Source organism: Fusarium coffeatum (assembly GCF_003316985.1).
Source record: "Fusarium coffeatum strain FIESC_28 chromosome Unknown BRIP53273_contig_474, whole genome shotgun sequence".
Classification (NCBI taxonomy): Eukaryota; Fungi; Ascomycota; class Sordariomycetes; order Hypocreales; family Nectriaceae; genus Fusarium; species Fusarium coffeatum.
This window is the reverse complement of record NW_022158263.1, coordinates 1-19,153: the sequence shown is the minus strand read 5'-3', so window position 1 is coordinate 19,153 and position 19,153 is coordinate 1. Positions and strand designations below refer to the sequence as shown.

Genomic DNA, 19,153 nt, shown 5'->3' with positions numbered 1-19,153 from the left:
AAAAAAAAAAAAAAAAAAGAGTGACTGACATAAACCAGGGCCCACGAGCAAATTCGCGTTCTCTCTTTCGAAGCCTCCCACCAAGTCCAAAGTCTCGGCAAGCCCAACGACATGGTCGAGCGCATCAAGAACACCGAGTTCTTCAAGCCCATCTGGGGTGACCTGGATGAGATGATGAAGCCCGAGCTTTACATCGGTCGCAGTGCCCAGCTTGTTGACAAGTTCTGCGGCCCTGGTGGTAAGCTTGAGAAGAAGCTTCAGCCTTACCAAGCGGCTATCCAGAAGGCTAAGGCTGCTGAGTTGAATGTTTAAAAATGTAAAAGAATGAATGAGAATTTGAGGTAGGGATAGAGAGGTAGGGTTAGATTGGCTATTGTAAAGATATCATAAAAGAAATGTTTTTGGCTTAGTTTCTTCTTTCCCATATCGGCCTGTGTATTGAGGCTTGAGACATGAGTGAAATATCATGATCTGGATGGATTGTTAGCTTCCAACGACGGTATCTATGTTCATTCACTGAACCATCTTATGTTTTTGCTCAAATATAGTATATTTGCCCTATCTCGACCTATCTCCTACTGTGAGTTCTGGTAATTGCTTTATCCCTTTACACGAAGTCGCTTCATGTGCATCCTGTTACCCTGAGCCTTTGTGTACACCTTCAATAATGAGGGCTGTGTAACTCAATCATCCAATCTTTGCCTCATCCCGTATCAAGTTTTAGTCTTGGGCACAGCTGCCTTATCAGTTGGGATCATGACTTGATGCTCTTTCACTCGTTTCGGGACATATGTCTGTACAATGTAATGAATCATATATCCTAATCCGTGGGCCTGCTTACTGTATATAATATTCGGTCAAGGTAGAAAAGTGCGGTTCTGATAGGTTTCGAACGTAGGACAGAACCCTCGGATCCCGACAGCCAAGTCGGAATCAGGCTGTCCGATCTAAGACTCATGATACTGCCTTGGTGGAAATACGGGCTATAACTCCTTCTTCCACTGGAGAATGCGGCTTCGGACTCCGAATTCGATCAAAACACAATCACCGACGATGATAATGCCTTGAATTAGGCAAATCAATCGAGCAGTCCCTCAGCATTGAGCAATAGCTTCACAATGCCAAGAGCGCCTTGTGTAGCAAACATCCGCGATCATTGACCCATTTGGCCATCCTCACAGAATCGTCAGCAGTTAGCGCCCAACTTCTCCAATTGCCGTTGAGATTATCTCGGGAAATGTGTCGGGGATTGTAGTAGTACGGTGTTGGTGGCGTCGACAATAGGATGCCAAGTCCTGCGAGGCGTCGTTAGTGATGATACAGTATCAGGCTTCAAATATGGGAGATGCCACTGTTTGACAAGGCCAAGTTCTCAAACTCAATTCAACTCAATCTTCTTATTTTCCAGTGTTCTCGACATGCAGCTTGGAGACATGGATAAGCCTCACACCAATGGTTCGGCTACTGCCAACCAGCCTGTCAATGGCGACGACACCAATGGCATCGCTATCAATGGTGATACCCATCCCAAACATACCAAAACGTACGAAGAGAGGGCCGAGGACTCTATCAAAAGAGAAATCGATCTTCAAGTCATGCGCTACCCAGAAACTGGCATCACAGTTCTCATCGCTGGTGCTGGTCTGGGAGGTATAACCTGCGCTCTCGAATGCTGGCGCAAAGGCCATACCGTCCGTGTTATAGACCGCAGCCCTTCTCCCGTCTGGACAGGCGACAATGTCCAGATCCAACCCAGCGCAATTCTTCTTCTTCGACATTGGCCTGACATGGGCTATGAGATTGAGGAGAACCAGTATGATGTCGCTATGTCATACTACAAACAGACCGGCGAGAGGATCTGGGGTCCTGCACCCCCCATGTTCAATGACCCCGAGAACCTGAAGGGTCGACGTGGCTTCCCGTCTGTCAATGCGCACAGTCGCATTAAACTGTACCGCGCGTTCCTGCGACAGGCAGAGCGTGTGGGAATCAAGGTAGAATGGGGCCACAAGGTCGTTGAGTACTGGGAGGATCTTGAACAAGGCGCTGGTGGTGTCACCCTTGAGAATGGAGAGAAGAGGACTGCTGATATCGTTGTTGCCGCCGATGGGCTTCGTACCAAGTCGAATACTATTGTTCCGATGCCTGAGACGCTGACGACGAGTGGAAAGGCGATTTATCGGGCAGGTTATCCGGTCGAGTATGCGCTTAAGGATCCTCTTGTTAAGGAGATGTGGAACTTTGATCCTGAGGGACAGCCTATTTGGCAGTTTTGGCTTGGGTGAGTTGGTCTTGATGCGTCTGGAATGATTGACTGACCGTTCGCAGAAATGGCTCCCACAACATGATTGCGCTCACAAAGGATATCGCGTTTTGGAGCTTCATCCACTCGGTAAGTTTCGCCTTCACCTCTTCAACTTGACTCTGCTGACCTCCCAGCACGATGAATCTGCCAACGAGTCCTGGGTTCCAGACGTCGACCCAGCCGAAGTCATCGCCGCAATGGAAAAGAACAACGCCGTTCATCCAGCCGTAGCAGCCTTCATCAAAACAGCCCCCAAAGGCTCCGTCGTAAACTGGCAACTCAAGTTCCGCGACCCCCACGAACAATGGACATCCCCCGGCGGTCGCGTCGTCCAACTTGGCGACGCAGCCCACGCATTCCTACCAACCTCAGGCAACGGCGCAACTCAAGCTATCGAAGACGGCATAACCCTCGCAACATGCCTCCAACTCGCCGGTAAATCCCAAGCCGCCAACGCAACCAAGGTATACAACAAACTCCGCTTTCAGCGCGTCTCATGTGGTCAGAAGATGGGTTTCGTGAACCAGCAGCTCAAGCAGCACACAGACTGGGACGCCATTGCCAAGAACCCTGCCCTGATCAGATCGCGATATCCGAAGTGGGTTTGGAGCCATGATGCTGAGGCGTATGCGTATGAGAAGTTTTGTGAGGCTCTGCATCATGTTTTGAGTGATGGGAAGATTCCGTTGCATAATACGAATTTTCCACGGGGACATAAGTATAGGCATTGGACGATGAAGGAGGTGCAGGAGCAGATTAAGGTGGGGCAGAAGTTGGAGGATTTGCAAGATGGGGATTGGGCTTAGATTGAGTCAGGTGATGAGTTGAGTGTCTGTTGGTGTTTGTGCTTAGGGAGTCAATTGGAATGACGTTGTTTGTTAAGCTGGGCATGTGATGGCTTCATTGATGACTCAGTGTTTGACCCCCGTGAAGGTAAGTGACTTCTATGGAGAACACCTCACGGAGATAACATACTGAATAATGATGTTTAGACACTTAGAACATTCTACCAAGGCTACTTGTCACTTACACGTCCGGCAGATCATCCCTTCAGGACAAAGATCGACAGGCTATCTTCACTGCTTTGACTTAGCCTGCAACCCAACAAGTACCCCATTTAACTCAGCATACCCAAGCACCTCTATTAATCCAAGCTAAAAGATCTCACTCTATCATCTACCCAACAAATGAATGCCATGACAACTCATCAACAACCTCTCCCTCCAAAACAGCCTCAATGACCGACAACTCACTTCCAGCAGGCCGTTCAATAGCCCGAATCTTCAACCGTGAATCAGCCTTACAAAGCAACGCACCCCACTCCTCAACCTCTCGCTCCTTCGCGTTAAAAGTCTGGATCATAGTAAGATCCTTCTGTCGCAGCGCCGCCTCAAAAGTCTTATTCCCGGATCCCGGCTGAGGCAGCACCATGTCCATGATCAGCAAGCGACTGTTAGGACCCATAGCCTCAACTACACCCTGCAGGATCTTCACGGCGTCGGCATCAGGCCAGTCGTGGAGGATGGTGCGAAGGAGGTAGACGTCAGCGTGCTTAATGGGCTGAGGAGTGAAGAAGTCGTATTCTATCATGGAGATGCGGCTCTGAATGTCCGAAGGGAGGTCGGAGATGCGAGAGCGGGCGTTTTGGATGGGCTCGGGCAGATCTTGGATTATGAGATTGAGACTAGGGAATGCTGTGGCTAGCATGATGGAGGTTGAGCCACTGCTTCCACCAATCTAAGGACCGTCAGTTCATCATCAATCCTGTTGAAGAGAGATACTTACATCAACGACAGTAGCTTCACCCAATGCCTTCCAATTGAACGCATGGAGCAAGTGCTCAACATTGGACCCGGTGTGAGACACGGCCCGACTCTTCATGTAAGCATGAAAAGCCTCTCCCAAATCAGGATTCGCCTTAAGATAACCAAAGAACGAAAGATCCGTATCATAAACAACATTATACGCTGTCTCATTCGTCTGCGACGTATTGCCCCATCTGGCACTAGCTTCTTTCAGAGCCGCCATAATAGGAACAGTCTGGTTAAACATGTACAAAAGCTGCGTGCGCATATGAACGTCTGTAACAAAATGACGAGACAAGTCATTGTGCGAGAGTCGTCCATCCTTGGTCTCGCAGAGAAACCCTGCCGTCATAGCCATGCGCGCTACAGACTGCAGTGTTGACAAGGGCACTTTGGCCTGCATGGCGACTTCAGGGTAGGAAATTGCCTTGGAAGGGAGTGGGATGAAAGAAAGTACATCGAAGTGACAAAGCCAGCCGATGCAGTAATACTGCTGCTGCTGGACGACGAGTTCGGTTAGGAAGCTGTGAGGATCATGCACCAGCTGTTTGAGCTGAGTGGCATATTCGATAACAGAGTCTCTATCAGTCTTGTTCATTGTGACTTGTCAGGTGATGATGTCTATGATGGTGGTGTTATGCTGTATGCAGATAAGATTTAGGTAGTATCGTATCGATGGAACGTAAAGCAAAACGCGAGGTACGCGAGCTATCAATCCGGTTTTGTAATAAGCTTATGATCAATACGACTCTGACAACAGAGCGACTAACACGGCTTCCGAACTCCATTAATGCCCGGATACAATAAACAATTGCCGATCAAGTCCCCGGTAGAGTCCCCGTAGCCACACTCGGCTGCCGTCTGACAGGGCTGCAAGGCCTGCAGGATCTGATGTCCCTGATTTGCATCATCCTGGGTGAAGATCTGTTTCCTATCTCGAGAACCTCAGCTCGGGATTCATTTTTGGGAGTCAATTACTTCGGCAAACAAGGAAAACAATGACGGCATTTGGGAATCAAGGCAAGAAAGATATGGTATCGGATTCCGAGGAGAATAGCATCATCAATAAGATTACGGTGAGAATGAGAAAAGAGATAATAACATTAAATGAAAGAGTAGATAAAAAGAGACAGCATCGCTTCAAGTAAGATGAAATAGCAGCAAACAATAGACAAGACAATTAGACTTCAACCTACATCTTTACAAGATTCAACACCTTTGTCATGGCTTCCCATCTCAAGCTATATCTCTTCGGAGATCAAACCTTTGAGATCCAGCCTCATCTTAAAACCCTCTTTCAAAAGCGCGACAATCTTTTTCTCCAAGATTTCTTGAACAAGGGATACCATGCCATCCGCGTGGAGCTTTTCAAGGTTCCTTATAGCATTCGGAAAGATCTTCCGCGATTTACATGTCTCGAAGATCTTCTTCTTTGGGATCAGAGTGGACAGCGATGTGTTGCGCTTGATATGGCGATGACTACGCTTTACCAACTTGCCACATTCATCAGGTATGCTATGCATTCGACTTACATGGATTGATGCTAATATCAGATAGTCAAGCAGGTATTTCGTCATATGACGCACAGAATACAAGGGTCGTTGGACTTTGTACAGGCGCCTTTGCAGCTGCAGCTATCAGTTGCAGTAGTTTCACAGCAGACCTTATTCCCATGGCTGTATCAGCCGTTATTGCCTCTTTCAGAACTGGTCTGCTTGTTACTGATACTGCTAGAAGGGTTGACCCTTTGCAGGACCAGAGCTGGGCACTTCTTGTTCCTGGACAAAAGGCGACCGCTGCTATTGAAGAGTATTGCGATCAGAATGATCTACCCTTGGCGAGTAAGCCATATATCAGCGCTTATGCTCCGAATGGTATCACTGTTAGTGGTCCGCCAAAGCGTCTGTCTGATCTTACGCGATGGTTGTCCTCCAAGAGTATCACTTCAAAGAGCATTCCTATCTTTGGCGCATACCATGCTCCTCATCTTTACTCTCAGAAGGATGCTCGAAGGATTATCAGCAGCCTCATGCTCAACGAGGCTACAGCTCTCTCAGAGCAGATCCCCGTTCTCTCAAGCACAGGTGTCAGGCCTGAAGAGCGCAGCTTCGTCACACTCCTTGAAGACGCCATCGCTCAAGTGCTTCTTCATCCACTCCGCTGGAATTCCATCTTCGAAGGTGTTCAAACTTCTTTGGAAGATGCTTCTGCTGAGCAGTTCAGCATTGCGCCGATTGGTACCACTGCTGAGCATTTGATCTACACTGCTCTGAAGAAGACGTCTCTACGCTCTCTTGTTCCTGATACATCGGCTCCGAGCCAGAAGATCAAATTCGAGAACATCCCTGACTCAGGAACTAGCAAGCCCAAGCTCGCCATTGTTGCAATGTCCGGTCGCTTCCCTGGCGCCAAAGACAACGAAGCATACTGGGATCTCCTCTACAAGGGTCTCGATGTCCACAAGCCGGTCCCAAGTCTTCGCTGGGATCAAAAGACTCACGTCGATCCTACAGGTAAGGCCAAAAACACTGGTGCTACACCTTTCGGGTGCTGGCTCGATGATCCTGCCTCATTCGACGCTCGCTTCTTCAATATCTCTCCCCGAGAAGCTCCTCAGGTCGATCCAGCTCAGCGACTCGCTCTCATGACAGCGTATGAAGCCATTGAACAGGCTGGTATCGTTCCAGATGCCACTCCCTCCACACGGCCTGATCGCGTCGGTGTCTTTTACGGAGTCACCAGCAACGATTGGATGGAAACGAACAGCGCTCAGAATATCGACACGTACTTCATCCCTGGAGGAAACAGAGCCTTCATCCCCGGTCGCATCAACTACTTCTTCAAGTTCAGCGGTCCTAGTTACGCTGTTGACACAGCGTGTTCTTCGAGTTTGGCTGGTATCCATCTTGCTTGCAATGCCCTTTGGCAGAATGATGTCGATACTGCTATTGCAGGTGGTACTAACGTCTTGACAAACCCTGACTATCACGCTGGCCTTGACCGTGGTCATTTTCTGTCTCGAACTGGCAACTGCAAGACATTTGATGATGGTGCTGATGGTTACTGTCGAGGTGAAGGTATCGCTACCATCATTATGAAGAGACTCGACGATGCCCTTGCTGAGAACGACCCTATCCTGGGTGTTGTCCTCGGCGCATACACAAACCACTCCGCTGAATCAGAGAGTATCACTCGTCCTCACGTCGGAGCCCAACGCGTCATCTTCAACAAGATCCTCAACGAGGCAGCCGTCGATCCCTACAGTATTGGCTACGTCGAGATGCACGGAACCGGAACCCAAGCAGGCGACGCAACAGAAATGTCCTCCGTCCTAGAAACATTTGCACCACCAGCTACCTCCAAAGCCGTCCGAACAAAAGACCAGCGTCTGTTCATTGGTTCAGCAAAGTCCAACATCGGTCACGGCGAAGCGGCTTCTGGAGTGTGCAGTGTCATCAAGGTTCTCCAGATGATGAAGAAGAACACCATCGTTCCGCACTGTGGTATCAAGACTAAGATCAATCATCGCTTTCCTACAGACTTTGGGGAGAGGGGCGTTAGGATTGCTTTTGAGCCTACGCCCTGGGAAAAGCTCAGTGTTGATGTGCCAAGACGGGTCATGGTGAACAACTTCAGTGCTGCTGGAGGTAACTCTGCGCTGCTGATTGAGGATGCTCCACTCAAGAAGAAACTTCTTGGTGGAAAGGATTCTAGGATTCAGTTCCCGATTGCCTTCACGGCAAAGAGTGGTGTTTCTCTTCAGGGCAACCTGAGATCCATGCTCAAGTTCCTTGGTGAGAACCCCGATGTCTCTCTCCCTGAGCTCTCATACACGACCACCGCTCGTCGCATTCACCATCAGCATCGTGTTCTCATTTCAGGCTCTTCGCCCAGCGACATCTGTGGCAAGATCGAAACTGCTCTTCAGAACAATACTGGTGTCAACCGTCCCAAGGCCGCACCCAAGGTTGTCTTCAGCTTCACAGGCCAGGGAGCACAATACCCAGGAATGGGAAAACAGCTCTTCGAAGAAAACCCCTTCGTGCGCAAGGAACTTCTCCAACTTGACCAAATCGGCCAGAACTTGGGCTTTCCTTCCATGATTCCTTTTATCGAATCCGAGGAACAAGACGTTGCCAAGTTTGCACCTTCGCTTGTCCAACTTGCTAGTGTTTCTCTCCAGATCACATTGAGCAAACTCTGGGCTTCCTGGGGCATTATACCTAGCGCTGTTGTTGGACACAGCCTTGGGGAGTATGCCGCTCTCAATGTCGCCGGCGTTTTGTCAGACACTGATACCCTCTTCCTTGTTGGTGGTAGGGCGCAGTTGCTTGAGACGAAGTGCTCGCGCGGTACACATGCTATGCTTGTTGTCAAGGGATCCCAAGACGAGATTTCCGAGGCTCTGAAAGGTGAGAAGTATGAGACTGCTTGTATCAACTCTCCTGTCGAGACTGTCCTTGCTGGGCCGAATGACCAGATTGCCAAAGTCAAGGAGATCCTTACTGCCGCAAGCTTCAAGACTACTCTGCTCAAGGTTCCTTACGCTTTCCACTCGTCTCAGCTTGAGCCGATGGTTGGTGATATCGAAGACTTGGCTAAGAAGGTCACATTCTCTGAACCCACCATTCCTGTTCTTTGTCCTCTTGATGGTACCGTTGTTGAAGATGGCGATGTCTTCAGCGCTTCTTACCTTGCCAAACACTCTCGCCAGCCCGTCAACATGCTGTCCGCTCTCACAAACGCCTACCGCGACGGTACCATCAGCGATCGCCACATGATGCTCGAAGTTGGTCCTCACCCTGCTGTCACAGGCATGGTCAAGCCCACTCTCGGCCAACAAATGACATGTATTGCTTCCCTGCAGCGCGGCAGAGCACCGTGGGAGATGCTATCCGCCGCACTCAAGACCTTCTATGACGCAGGCTCCAACATCAACTGGGCAGACTACCAGAGCAGTTTCCCAGGTTCACACTCTGTCGTCGCAGTTCCGGCTTACAGCTGGGATCTCAAGGAATACTGGATCAAGTATGTTAACGACTGGTCCCTTAGAAAGGGTGATCCTCCTTTGGTCATCAGCAATGCGCCCAAGCTTGAGAGCACCACCATCCACAATGTTGTCGAAGAGAGCGGCGACTCGAACAAGACGCATATCATCGTTGAGGCTGATATTACGCGCAAGGATTTGAGTCCTCTCGTTCAGGGTCATGAGGTTGATGGTATTCCGCTCTGCACTCCATCTGTATATGCTGATATCGGTTTGACTCTCGGCAAGTATCTTTTGGAGAAGTACCAGCCTCAGAATAAAGATAATATGGTTGTCGTTTCGGAGATGGACATCAAGAAAGCCTTGATCTTGCGAGGTGATGGGTCGAAGCAACCTATTCAGGCTCATGCTGAAGCCGACTGGTTGTCCAACTCTGTCGCTATCAAGTTCATGTCCTTCGATGTAAGTGTTTCCCCTTCCATTTCGCACTTCAGTACTAACCGCTCACAGAACAAGGGAAGCCTTCAAGAACACTCCACCTGTGTCGTCCGCTTTCAAGACAGAAGCCACCAGCAATCTCTACAGTCTGAGGCCTCCAGCACATTCCAGAAAATGCAAAACCTCCGCTCACAGATCACAACCGGCGAAAGCGCCCGCTTCAATCGTCCCATGGCTTATCGCATGATCCGACCGCTCGCCCGTTTCCACGATGACTACCGCGCGATCGACGAAGTCGTGCTTAACAGCACAACCCTCGAGGCATCCAGCAAGATCAGCTTCGGCACTGTGAAACGCGATGGCGATTTCCATACCCATCCTGCTGTCATTGATTCGCTTACCCAGTCATGTGGTTTCGCGATGAACTGCAATGATAACACGGATATTGACGTCGATGTTTATATGAACCATGGATGGGGCTCTTTGGAGCTGTTTGAGGAGCTGGACTTTGAGAAGGAGTATACTACTTATACTCAGATGTTCGAGGGTGAGGATAAGCTTTGGTATGGTGATGTTGTGATCTTTGATGGTGATCGCGTCGTTGCTTTCTTTGGACAGATCGCGGTAAGCGCCGACAATAAGTATCCCCTAACATGGTACTGATTTTTCACTAGATCCAAGGTGTCCCTCGACGAGTGCTCAAGGTCATTCTCTCTATTGAGAGTGGCAAGAAGGGTCAGCCCCAACGCCAAGTCCAGGACAAACCCCAAACCACGCCGTCCAAGGCTTCACCTGCCAAGCCAACTCAGAACAAGCCTCCAGCCAAGACGGTAACCACCAAGTTCTCAACCGCAATCCGCATCATCTCCGAAGAAAGTGGAATCGAAGTAGCCGACTTCACCGACGGAACAACCTTCTCAGACGTAGGAATCGACTCCCTCCTGGGCCTGACCATCTCGGCCCGCTTCCAGGAAGAACTTGACATCGACCTTGACTTCAACGCTCTCTTCTTCGAACATCCAACCGTTAAGGATCTTCGCGATTTCTTGCAAGGCCCAGAGGAAGATGTTAGCGGAAGTTCCAGCTCTGCGGCTAGTGACTCTGGTCGTGAGACCGATACAAGCGGTAGTGCCACACCTGAACTTCGAGAAGAGTTTGTCAAGACCATTGATGTCGAATTTGAGCGTGCTCTGGAGATCATATCTGAGGAGAGCGGTGTTGCGCGTGCTGATCTAGACGATGATACCAACTTTGCGGACTGTGGTGTTGATTCGCTTTTGTCGCTTGTCATTGCCAGTCGTTTCCAAGATGCTTTTGACTTGGATGTTCGACATGAGCAGTTGTTCATGGAGTGTCAGACTGTCGCTGATCTTAGAACCATGCTCGCCAAGGAACTGGGTCTTGCTGAGACTGCGCCTGCTAAGAACAAGCCTGTCGATGTACCTGCCCCAGTTGTTTCCGAGGCAGTTGCTGAAGAGACTGCAGTTGTGCACAGCGATATCACCACTCTTGCTTCGCGAGAGAAGGCTATCACTGAACTTGTACAGAAGTACACAGGTGGTTTCTCTGCGCCAACTTCCACTCCCTCCAGTCCAGCTCTTGGCAAGAGTGACAACGTAGTTCTCGTTACGGGCGCATCAGGTGGCCTTGGTAGCCATCTCGTCTATGCCATCGCCCAACTCGAAGAGGTTCGCACTGTCGTCTGTTTGAACCGCCAGAACAGAGAAGACCCCGAGACCCGTCAGTACAAGGCTATGCGCGACAAGGGCATCCGCTTCCCCGAGCATCTCAAGTCCAAGCTTCGAATCTTCCAGGCCGATACCTCAAAGCGAAAGCTAGGACTGCAGGATAGCGATTACGATTCGGTGGTGAAGGATGTCACCCATATCATCCACAATGCATGGCCCATGAGTGCAAAGCGGCCTCTTTCTGGCTTCGAGTCTCAATTCCAGGTCTTCCGCAATCTTCTCGATCTCGGTCATGCTTGTGCTTCCAGTCGTCCTGAGGACTTCAAGTTCAGCTTCCAGATGGTTTCATCCATTGGTGTCGTTGGACAATGGGGTCTCGCAGCTGGTCAAACTGGCAAGATTGTTGTTCCCGAACAGAGAGCTACCATCGATTCACTCCTCGGTAACGGGTATGCTGAAGCGAAATGGGGTTGCGAGAGGATGCTCGATGAGACTCTTCACAAGTATCCCAACCGCTTCCGTCCCATGGTGGTTCGTCTGGGTCAGATCGCTGGGTCGAAGACGAGCGGTTACTGGAACCCAATGGAGCATTTCGGATTCCTCATCAAATCGTCCCAGACATTGAACGCTTTGCCTGATGTCGATGGAAACCTCAACTGGACACCTGTCAATGACATTGCAGACACTCTGACTGACCTCGCCCTCTCCGATCGCGTTCCCCATCCCATCTATCACATCGACAACCCGATCGGCCAACAATGGCGCGACGTAAACAACATCCTGTCCGACACCCTCCGCATCCCCAACCTCGTCCCCTTCAAACAATGGCTCGATCTCGTGCGAAAGGCACCTCAACAGGATAACCCCGCTGCTCTGCTCGCAGACTTCCTCGAAGATACATACCTTCGTATGGCATGCGGCGGTCTCGCCCTGGATGTGAAGAATACTCTCGAGCACTCCAAGTCGTTGGCTGCAGTGGGACCTGTTTCGGAGACGGTGGTGAGGAAGTATATTCATATTTGGAAGGAAATTGGCTTCTTGAAGACAACTGCTGAGGACAAGGCTGGCTTTGAAGCTGAGCGGATGAGGCTTTGGGGACCTAGGGTATAGATTACGAAGGGAATTTGAACGGTCTGTGGTGAGGATTGGCGCGATTTTAGACATTCTTTATTTTCTTTAGTGAATATTTCTCCATATAGACGAATTCAGATTGCATAAAATCATCCCTTAGTAACAAAGCTATGACGACTTTAGTAGAGCCTTAGGTAAATTCCTAGCTAAGCGGTGCAGTGCTTGACAGCTGCCTACACCTGCCGTGATTCAGAGTTATTAAATCACATGGAGAAGACCAAGAGGCAGCCTAATTTCTTGACTTAACTCGAGAACTATCAAGCCTGTCATTTCCTTTCATCATCATCATCACCACCACCGCCATCGAAGCATCGGTTTCCCGAGATGCCCAACCTTCAGGCGGCGAAGCCTATAGTGAGGCTCAAGTGTCCCAACGGGACATACAAAGAGATTCAGGAAGGTGAACTTTTCGAAGCGAACGGAGGGAAGCCTGAAGACCTTCTAGATGACGAGAGATGGCTCCGATCACCGACTGCCACTGAGGTTATACCGATTCAGGCTCGGACTACACCAGTAAAGTATCGCCCAAACCAACCTCCTCTCTTTTTCGACCCACAACGTCATAAGGGGACAAGAGGCGATGATGCAACCTTCAAGGATCGCTCGGTATGGGAGCCTCTAGCCCTCAAGGAGCAGTCTACTGTGAGGAATACTACATCCGGGCATGTCGTATTCAAGCTCGTTGCCAGGGCTTGTAGGGATAGCGACAGCATAGTAGACAAGTTCCCATCGACGAGACTTGGGCCTGGCGATATTCAGGGAGTTTTCGTCGGTATCTCAGCCATCGACTTCCTGCCGATGGTATTGACCAAAAGCCCAGAATGGAATAGAGATGCTCAAGAGAATACTGACGGCCTGGGATCTGTCAAATTGGAAAACTCGTGCGATGCATCTGGTGGCAGAGAGATTATCTGGCTCGAAAACATGTTGATTCCGGGCAACATCGCGCACGTCAAATCTGCACTTTTCAACACACTAGCCGATTCTGAGAAAGAACACTTCATGCGGGTTGCTAAGCGCGAGAACAGTCTTCTCAGACGTGGGTTGAGTCCTGCTGGGGTTGCAAAAGTCCTTCCTTCGAGCGAGTCACCAGACCGCAAGCCGGCGATTTGTCGATCTATTCATAACGGCCAAAGCTACGACACTTTGCATTACATACTGCGCTGGCCCCCGATGGCTGTTTTGACATTCCCACCCGAAATGATCGAGGAGATGAAGAGGTTTCTGCGCCAATACCCCCATGATAATGTGCCTTTGAACATTGCACTAGCTGCAGCAATCATCCATACGGATCTGGCTGATGAGGGTTGGCCAAACGAAGGATTTTTGTCTCATCGCTTTGAGGGGCCAAAGGCTATCAAGCCTACTCCCCTTGCCAGGTTCATTTTGTACTTCCCTCATATGCTCAGATACGTTGAGACAAAACACCTCACCGCATTCATTCATCCGGCTCGTTTCGCAACCTACCACTCCAATCGAGATCCTTCAGTCTACGCATCTTCCATCAATCAGAAGGAAATGAAGACCTGGTGCTCACAGATTCGGTCACGATATCCTCAGGTCTCAAGTAAGTGCAGGTTGAATCTGATTCCTGCTTCTATGCCAGGTACTCAGATGGTGTTCCCCGCGGATTGCACCAGCGCAGAGCCTCCAACGACCGATCTTTTCCAGATTTGTTGCTTGGACGACATTCGAACTCTTGGACTACCCAGCTACCACCATAACAAGCACTATGATCTCGAGGATCATGGGAAATTCCGCTACATCGGCGGTCCAACGTGGCTCTTTTCCAAACACCTCAACCGCGCCACCTACGCCCTGGCGCATACCCTGGGTGTGAACTATTGGCTGCCTAGTTCCGACACGAGAATTATGACTCTAAGTGGTCCAGCAAAGAAGGTCGGCCCGGTATTTCGAGATCTCCCGTTGCCTAGCAATGACAACGCACTTACTGGTATGACTCAAGCGGTTCAGCGACGTTTCGGGATTATGGCCCCCTATACCAAGGACTACGACTATCAAGATAGCATCTCGAGCCAGACTCGCAAAAAGCGGTCTTCTCGGGCAAATGAGCTGTTCAGAGTGGCAAGATACATGGAAATTCCCATCGACCACCTACGACTATGTCCGAAGTCCGGCTATCCTACTTGGGAAGGCATGGAATCCCAGCTCAAGAACCTGGCGAAGGATGGGTTGCTGGATGGTATTATCAACGGGGACGGAGCTACTCCTACACCAAAGCGTCCCCGAACCTCTGAACGCAAGCTGGATGACTCTGTTAAGGCCAAGATTGAGGGCCTGCTAGGAAGCGCGGCAGCTGTATCCCGAGACTGGGAGGCTCTACGAGTCTATCTCCAAGGCAGTGAACTGACCATAGAAGGGGCACGAAAGTCTCTGTCGCAGCTGCAGTCGTTCATCGCCAGCATAGAAAAGGAGTTTTGTTCCGAAAATGCCACCAATGGAAGAGGCAATCTCAAGGAGGTCATAAGACTCACTTTCAGAGCTGCTGGTCTCGAGCCAGAACTTGCGTTGGCGGCGTGCGAGAATAAGCTAGCCTGTCAGAAGAACATGTTGGCACAACTCGAGCAGTCGGTAAAACAGAACATTGAGCATATCTACGAGCTGCAACCTTTGAAGAATGGGTTCCTGTATGCTCTTCCGTACGTCAAGGCTCTATCGGATTCACCACTGATTCAGGGCCAATCTGCATTGCTCAAAGAAATCGATGCATTGTTGAGTGCGGAGATAAAAGACGAACCCTAAGAGATGAAACAATTTCGATAGTTTAGGCCGGTTTAGGCCGGTTTAGGCCAGCATTTCGTCTATTTCGTTTTGGTACTCTAAGGTTTAGGCGACAATCATTCTGCCTAGGTCGTCACGTCAAGATTGAAGACGGCCATGATTGAAGGAAGCTACGATTCAAGGTAGCTAGCTATATGATCTATAGTGGTCATTACTTTTGTCTAGGTCTAAATCTAAGGTCTATGCTTTTACTCCCATCCTCTACCGTGACTCCATCTGACTCTCCTCATCTGAGGGGCTATCGTGAGCATGAGGTAGAACACCCTTACCTTGGGGCACTTCCTCGTCGTCTATATCTGCCAAGTACATCCACCAAAAGTACACGCCGCAGCAAAGGCTGCCTCCAATAATGTTGCCAAAAAGGGCGGGAATCATGCCTGCGACGATTAGCGGAGATCAATTGATGTAAGGTGAGCGAGATTTACCCTTCCAGATGTAAAGCCCGACAGTCAAACCAGGCGTACCCATCCAAATACCCAAAGGCATGAAGAACATGTTTGCGACAACGTGATCAAAGCCGAGAGCGACAAAGGCAAAGATGGGAATCCACATGCCGACCACCTTGGAAGTCAAGTCCTTTGCTTGCACACCCAGAAAGCATGCGAGGCAAACGAGCCAGTTGCAGCCAATTGCGCGAAGGAAGATTTGATAGGCCTCGGGTGCGATTTGCTTCTTTGTTGTATAGGAGATGATCTCTTCTCTGTATACTTCACCGTCAAATATGCCTCCAACTGTAGACGGTGTTAGCCAATGTCTGTGAGTGAAGGTGGGTGTGACTTACAGCCGACGATGATGGCCATGACAAACAAGCATCCACCAAGATTGCCGAAGAAACATAGGAACCAATGTAACAGCATCCTCCATATCGACAAACGTCCATTGAGCACAGCCACAAAGGTGAACTACCCAAGTTAGCCCAGCCCTACCACTTCTTCACTAACAGTCCAACTTACCAAATTCGTAGAAGTAAACAGATCAGCGCCCGTCAAAATAACAGTAACCAATCCCAAAGGAAAGACCAGAGCACCAATGATCTTGATCAGACCAGGCGCGTTTTCTTGGTACCATGGTGCAGTCAAAGCCGTTAATGACACCGCGCATCCGAAAGCTAAGATACAGCCGCCTGTGATGCCTGAAAGAAAGACCTTGTCAGGACGAGAACGGCCTTTTTTCACGCCAGCGCGACAGATTAGTTCTGCTGTTTCGGCGGGGGAGTAAGCAGCAGGACTTGAGACGTCTATTGATTGAGGCATTGTGATGAATTGATACTGAACCAAACTACCTACCATACAACAGCAGAGCTCTCGTCTTTATTAACATCTTCCAGACATCTTGGCATCTCGGCATTGCACCGTCTTTCCCACCATGCCGAGCAATATCGAGAAAACTCCGTCTAGCGGTTCCACTAACTAGCTAGACTGAAGACCTTCTAGACCGGTTTCCTTCTTATCTCGTTCTTCCCGATGCGTCATAGTACAAGAACGTGGCGTACAACCAGTTTGTCAGAAAAATGAGGAAAATGCTACTCTGTGGGAGAGTGGTTGGCTGAACCTGCATTGAGGCTCAGCGGAATCTTTTTTAGTTGATGATCAAGCACATTTCCAGAATACCATCCACGACTGTACTCTCAATCAATGAAAGTGAGGTTATTTTGAGGGAGCATTAAGGTTATTGCTTCGCCCACTTCTCCACTGCCGATCACGTACGTATAAAATTATGCTTAATAGCTCATAGATAAGGAGAACGACAACCCCCCGGGGAAACACCGTGGAGAGGTGAGACAGGTGGGTAAGAGTCATTAAGCTTAAGGGTTAAGCAAGGATTGGATTCTAATCGTAAGCACGTAATTGACCAGGTACATATCTTTTGCGGAGCCGCATTTCGGAGACACGGGTCAGAGATACGAAAATGAATTACTCTTCCTATTTTGGTCCACCACAGGCTAGACGCTGGGAGACGGTACTCGGGCGATATCGGCATTTGGATTCATCTAGAGTTGAGAGTGATTATTCTGTGGAGCATGACGCATAAGCTAACAGAGATTTCCGTTGATTCGTCTTGTTTCACGATACCGGTTTAGTTTTCCGATGTCCGGTCAAAGATCGTCAAGATGCAATTTCATATCAGACTGGTAAAGATTGACATGTGCTGTCTCGAACAGTTCCTTGACTATCCACGTTGGTAGACTAGACACTTTGATACGCTACTATCATTGTCCCCATGGGGTTCTCTTCGGCACGAGTTTACCTACTCGCTGTTTGGCAATGGTCTTATCGGGCAGTTTTGCCCGGTAAACTATGGGACTGACTACCTTGATATGGTCGGTCAGGCCGCGATCTTTTGCCCAACTTCCATTATTCCGGGATGTTTCGTGCCAAGAACGTGACAAAATCAAGGATATCGAAGCGAAGACCGGGAGAAAAAAGGCTCTAGAATCTGTCTCTTCGTTTGATATTCCAGAATTACTCCTCAAAATCCTTCTATAGCTCCATTTATCCCTACCCGTCCTTTTCACCGAGCTCACCCCTGCTTCACCGAGCTGTCCCGATTATCCATAAGCTTAAGCGCAAGAGGAACCGGCCAAGCAAAATTATCAGTAGGATCCCCTGTCACTTCTCCCGTGGTAACAATATCGATGACTGCCACAGCAGTATATCCTCCGAAAGCGGTGAGAACATGCCACCTGATAATAGTTAGCTTACCCACTGGTATATAGACTAGTCATGGGACTTACCATCCGTGTAATTCGAGTAGGAAAGCAAAGGGAAGACCAATGGCGTGTCTTGCATTTGTTAGGTATCGGCAGGCGAACTCGTCGATTAGCCAGACCATGTATCCAAAGCCAAAGGATCCTATGAGTATCAGTATCATCTTGCAGACCAGTTTTGATATGGTTGCTTACCAAGACCCAGGACAGCAATGTTTTGAAATTTCTTCTTCGTAGCAGGGTCTTTCACCTGCTGAGGAATAATCTTCAAAACTCGTGTAGCAATGACATAAATACCCAAGCCAAACGTTGTAGCATGGAGCAGGAACTCGTCCATGACCATGTGTGTGACCATAACTACCGTAAACATGATTGAAAGAACAATTCCAATCAGCCTCGTCTTTTCCGGCGAGGCCTTGAAGCTGAGAAGACGGTAGATCAGAGGCGTAGTAAGCAGATGCATCGATAGCTCATCAGCTAGAAAAGTCAGCATGAATGACATAAATTGAGGCATTGGACTTACACATCTGAGTGTGATACTTCAGAGTCATGTGATACCCAGCCGAACAAATTCCCACACCCATAAGTCCACAGTAGGAAATCAACCGGGGACCCGTGGGGAACTTGGGCGAGGTCAACAAGCCATAGAGTCCATATGCCACTAGACAAGGTCAATTGCAGATCCCAACCAATTGGAGATGAAACAAACCATATGTAAGACTACTGATGGTATTGATGAATTCAGCGATATATCGCGTAACCACATAATCCTATAAATGACATGTCAATTGCAAGCTTCCAATGCAGAAGATTCGAGGTATTTACCTCTTCGCAGAAGCTGAATCAGTCAGTAACCACACTCCAATTCTTTTCATGGCGGTACATACTTTAGATAAGAGGTCTGAGGACCCCAAAACGAGTCCACCATACTTGCTATTATTTCTTGTGTTGTTTTTACTCTTCACGATCCTCCCTTCCAAGAAACTTTACGTATCTTCCAGGCGGTGAAGTGCAGCAGAACCACAAGATACCTCGGAACAAGCGGGATGACGTTGTTATCGATTTGTGGACAATGCGCATTTTAAAAATATGGCATTTCCGAAGAAAGCCAATGTTGATGTTTTATTGGACGCCTCTTTTTAAAGGGCACCTTTTTCATGATATTAATTGTCTTGGCATTCATATTTGACATTTTACACCGTGAATTGCTTGATAAGGAGGTTTGATTGAGGACGCCATCTATTACTGAGAATTCTGCATCAAAAACAGCAAAAAACATACAACAGCGGG

General features: G+C 49.1%; 7 protein-coding genes across 7 annotated transcripts; 4 read left to right on the top strand and 3 right to left on the bottom strand.

Annotated features, from left to right (window-relative positions):
* Positions 1–111: 111 nt before the first annotated feature.
* FIESC28_11728 (uncharacterized protein) lies at positions 112–312 on the top strand (the record flags this gene model as incomplete). Its single annotated transcript, XM_031165843.1, has 1 exon — positions 112–312. The coding sequence occupies one exon, from the start codon at positions 112–114 to the stop codon at positions 310–312; it is 201 nt and encodes a 66-aa protein (XP_031010104.1).
* A 1,106-nt stretch (positions 313–1,418) lies between these two features.
* Positions 1,419–3,111, top strand: FIESC28_11727 (uncharacterized protein; the record flags this gene model as incomplete). Its single annotated transcript, XM_031165842.1, has 3 exons — positions 1,419–2,281; positions 2,329–2,392; positions 2,440–3,111. The coding sequence occupies 3 exons, from the start codon at positions 1,419–1,421 to the stop codon at positions 3,109–3,111; spliced, it is 1,599 nt and encodes a 532-aa protein (XP_031010103.1).
* Positions 3,112–3,481: 370 nt separating this feature from the next.
* On the bottom strand, positions 3,482–4,708 carry FIESC28_11726 (uncharacterized protein; the record flags this gene model as incomplete). The annotated part of the gene is made up of 2 exons (XM_031165841.1): positions 3,482–4,042; positions 4,091–4,708. The coding sequence occupies 2 exons, from the start codon at positions 4,706–4,708 to the stop codon at positions 3,482–3,484; spliced, it is 1,179 nt and encodes a 392-aa protein (XP_031010102.1).
* Positions 4,709–5,333: 625 nt separating this feature from the next.
* Positions 5,334–12,333, top strand: FIESC28_11725 (uncharacterized protein; the record flags this gene model as incomplete). The annotated part of the gene is made up of 5 exons (XM_031165840.1): positions 5,334–5,620; positions 5,668–5,675; positions 5,727–9,559; positions 9,608–10,159; positions 10,210–12,333. The coding sequence occupies 5 exons, from the start codon at positions 5,334–5,336 to the stop codon at positions 12,331–12,333; spliced, it is 6,804 nt and encodes a 2,267-aa protein (XP_031010101.1).
* A 345-nt stretch (positions 12,334–12,678) lies between these two features.
* On the top strand, positions 12,679–15,117 carry FIESC28_11724 (uncharacterized protein; the record flags this gene model as incomplete). Its single annotated transcript, XM_031165839.1, has 1 exon — positions 12,679–15,117. The coding sequence occupies one exon, from the start codon at positions 12,679–12,681 to the stop codon at positions 15,115–15,117; it is 2,439 nt and encodes an 812-aa protein (XP_031010100.1).
* Positions 15,118–15,357: 240 nt separating this feature from the next.
* FIESC28_11723 (uncharacterized protein) lies at positions 15,358–16,409 on the bottom strand (the record flags this gene model as incomplete). The annotated part of the gene is made up of 4 exons (XM_031165838.1): positions 15,358–15,533; positions 15,582–15,887; positions 15,938–16,058; positions 16,110–16,409. The coding sequence occupies 4 exons, from the start codon at positions 16,407–16,409 to the stop codon at positions 15,358–15,360; spliced, it is 903 nt and encodes a 300-aa protein (XP_031010099.1).
* A 1,267-nt stretch (positions 16,410–17,676) lies between these two features.
* FIESC28_11722 (uncharacterized protein) lies at positions 17,677–18,791 on the bottom strand (the record flags this gene model as incomplete). Its single annotated transcript, XM_031165837.1, has 7 exons — positions 17,677–17,839; positions 17,891–18,008; positions 18,059–18,340; positions 18,387–18,524; positions 18,573–18,633; positions 18,689–18,701; positions 18,751–18,791. The coding sequence occupies 7 exons, from the start codon at positions 18,789–18,791 to the stop codon at positions 17,677–17,679; spliced, it is 816 nt and encodes a 271-aa protein (XP_031010098.1).
* Between the last annotated feature and the right edge of the window lie 362 nt (positions 18,792–19,153).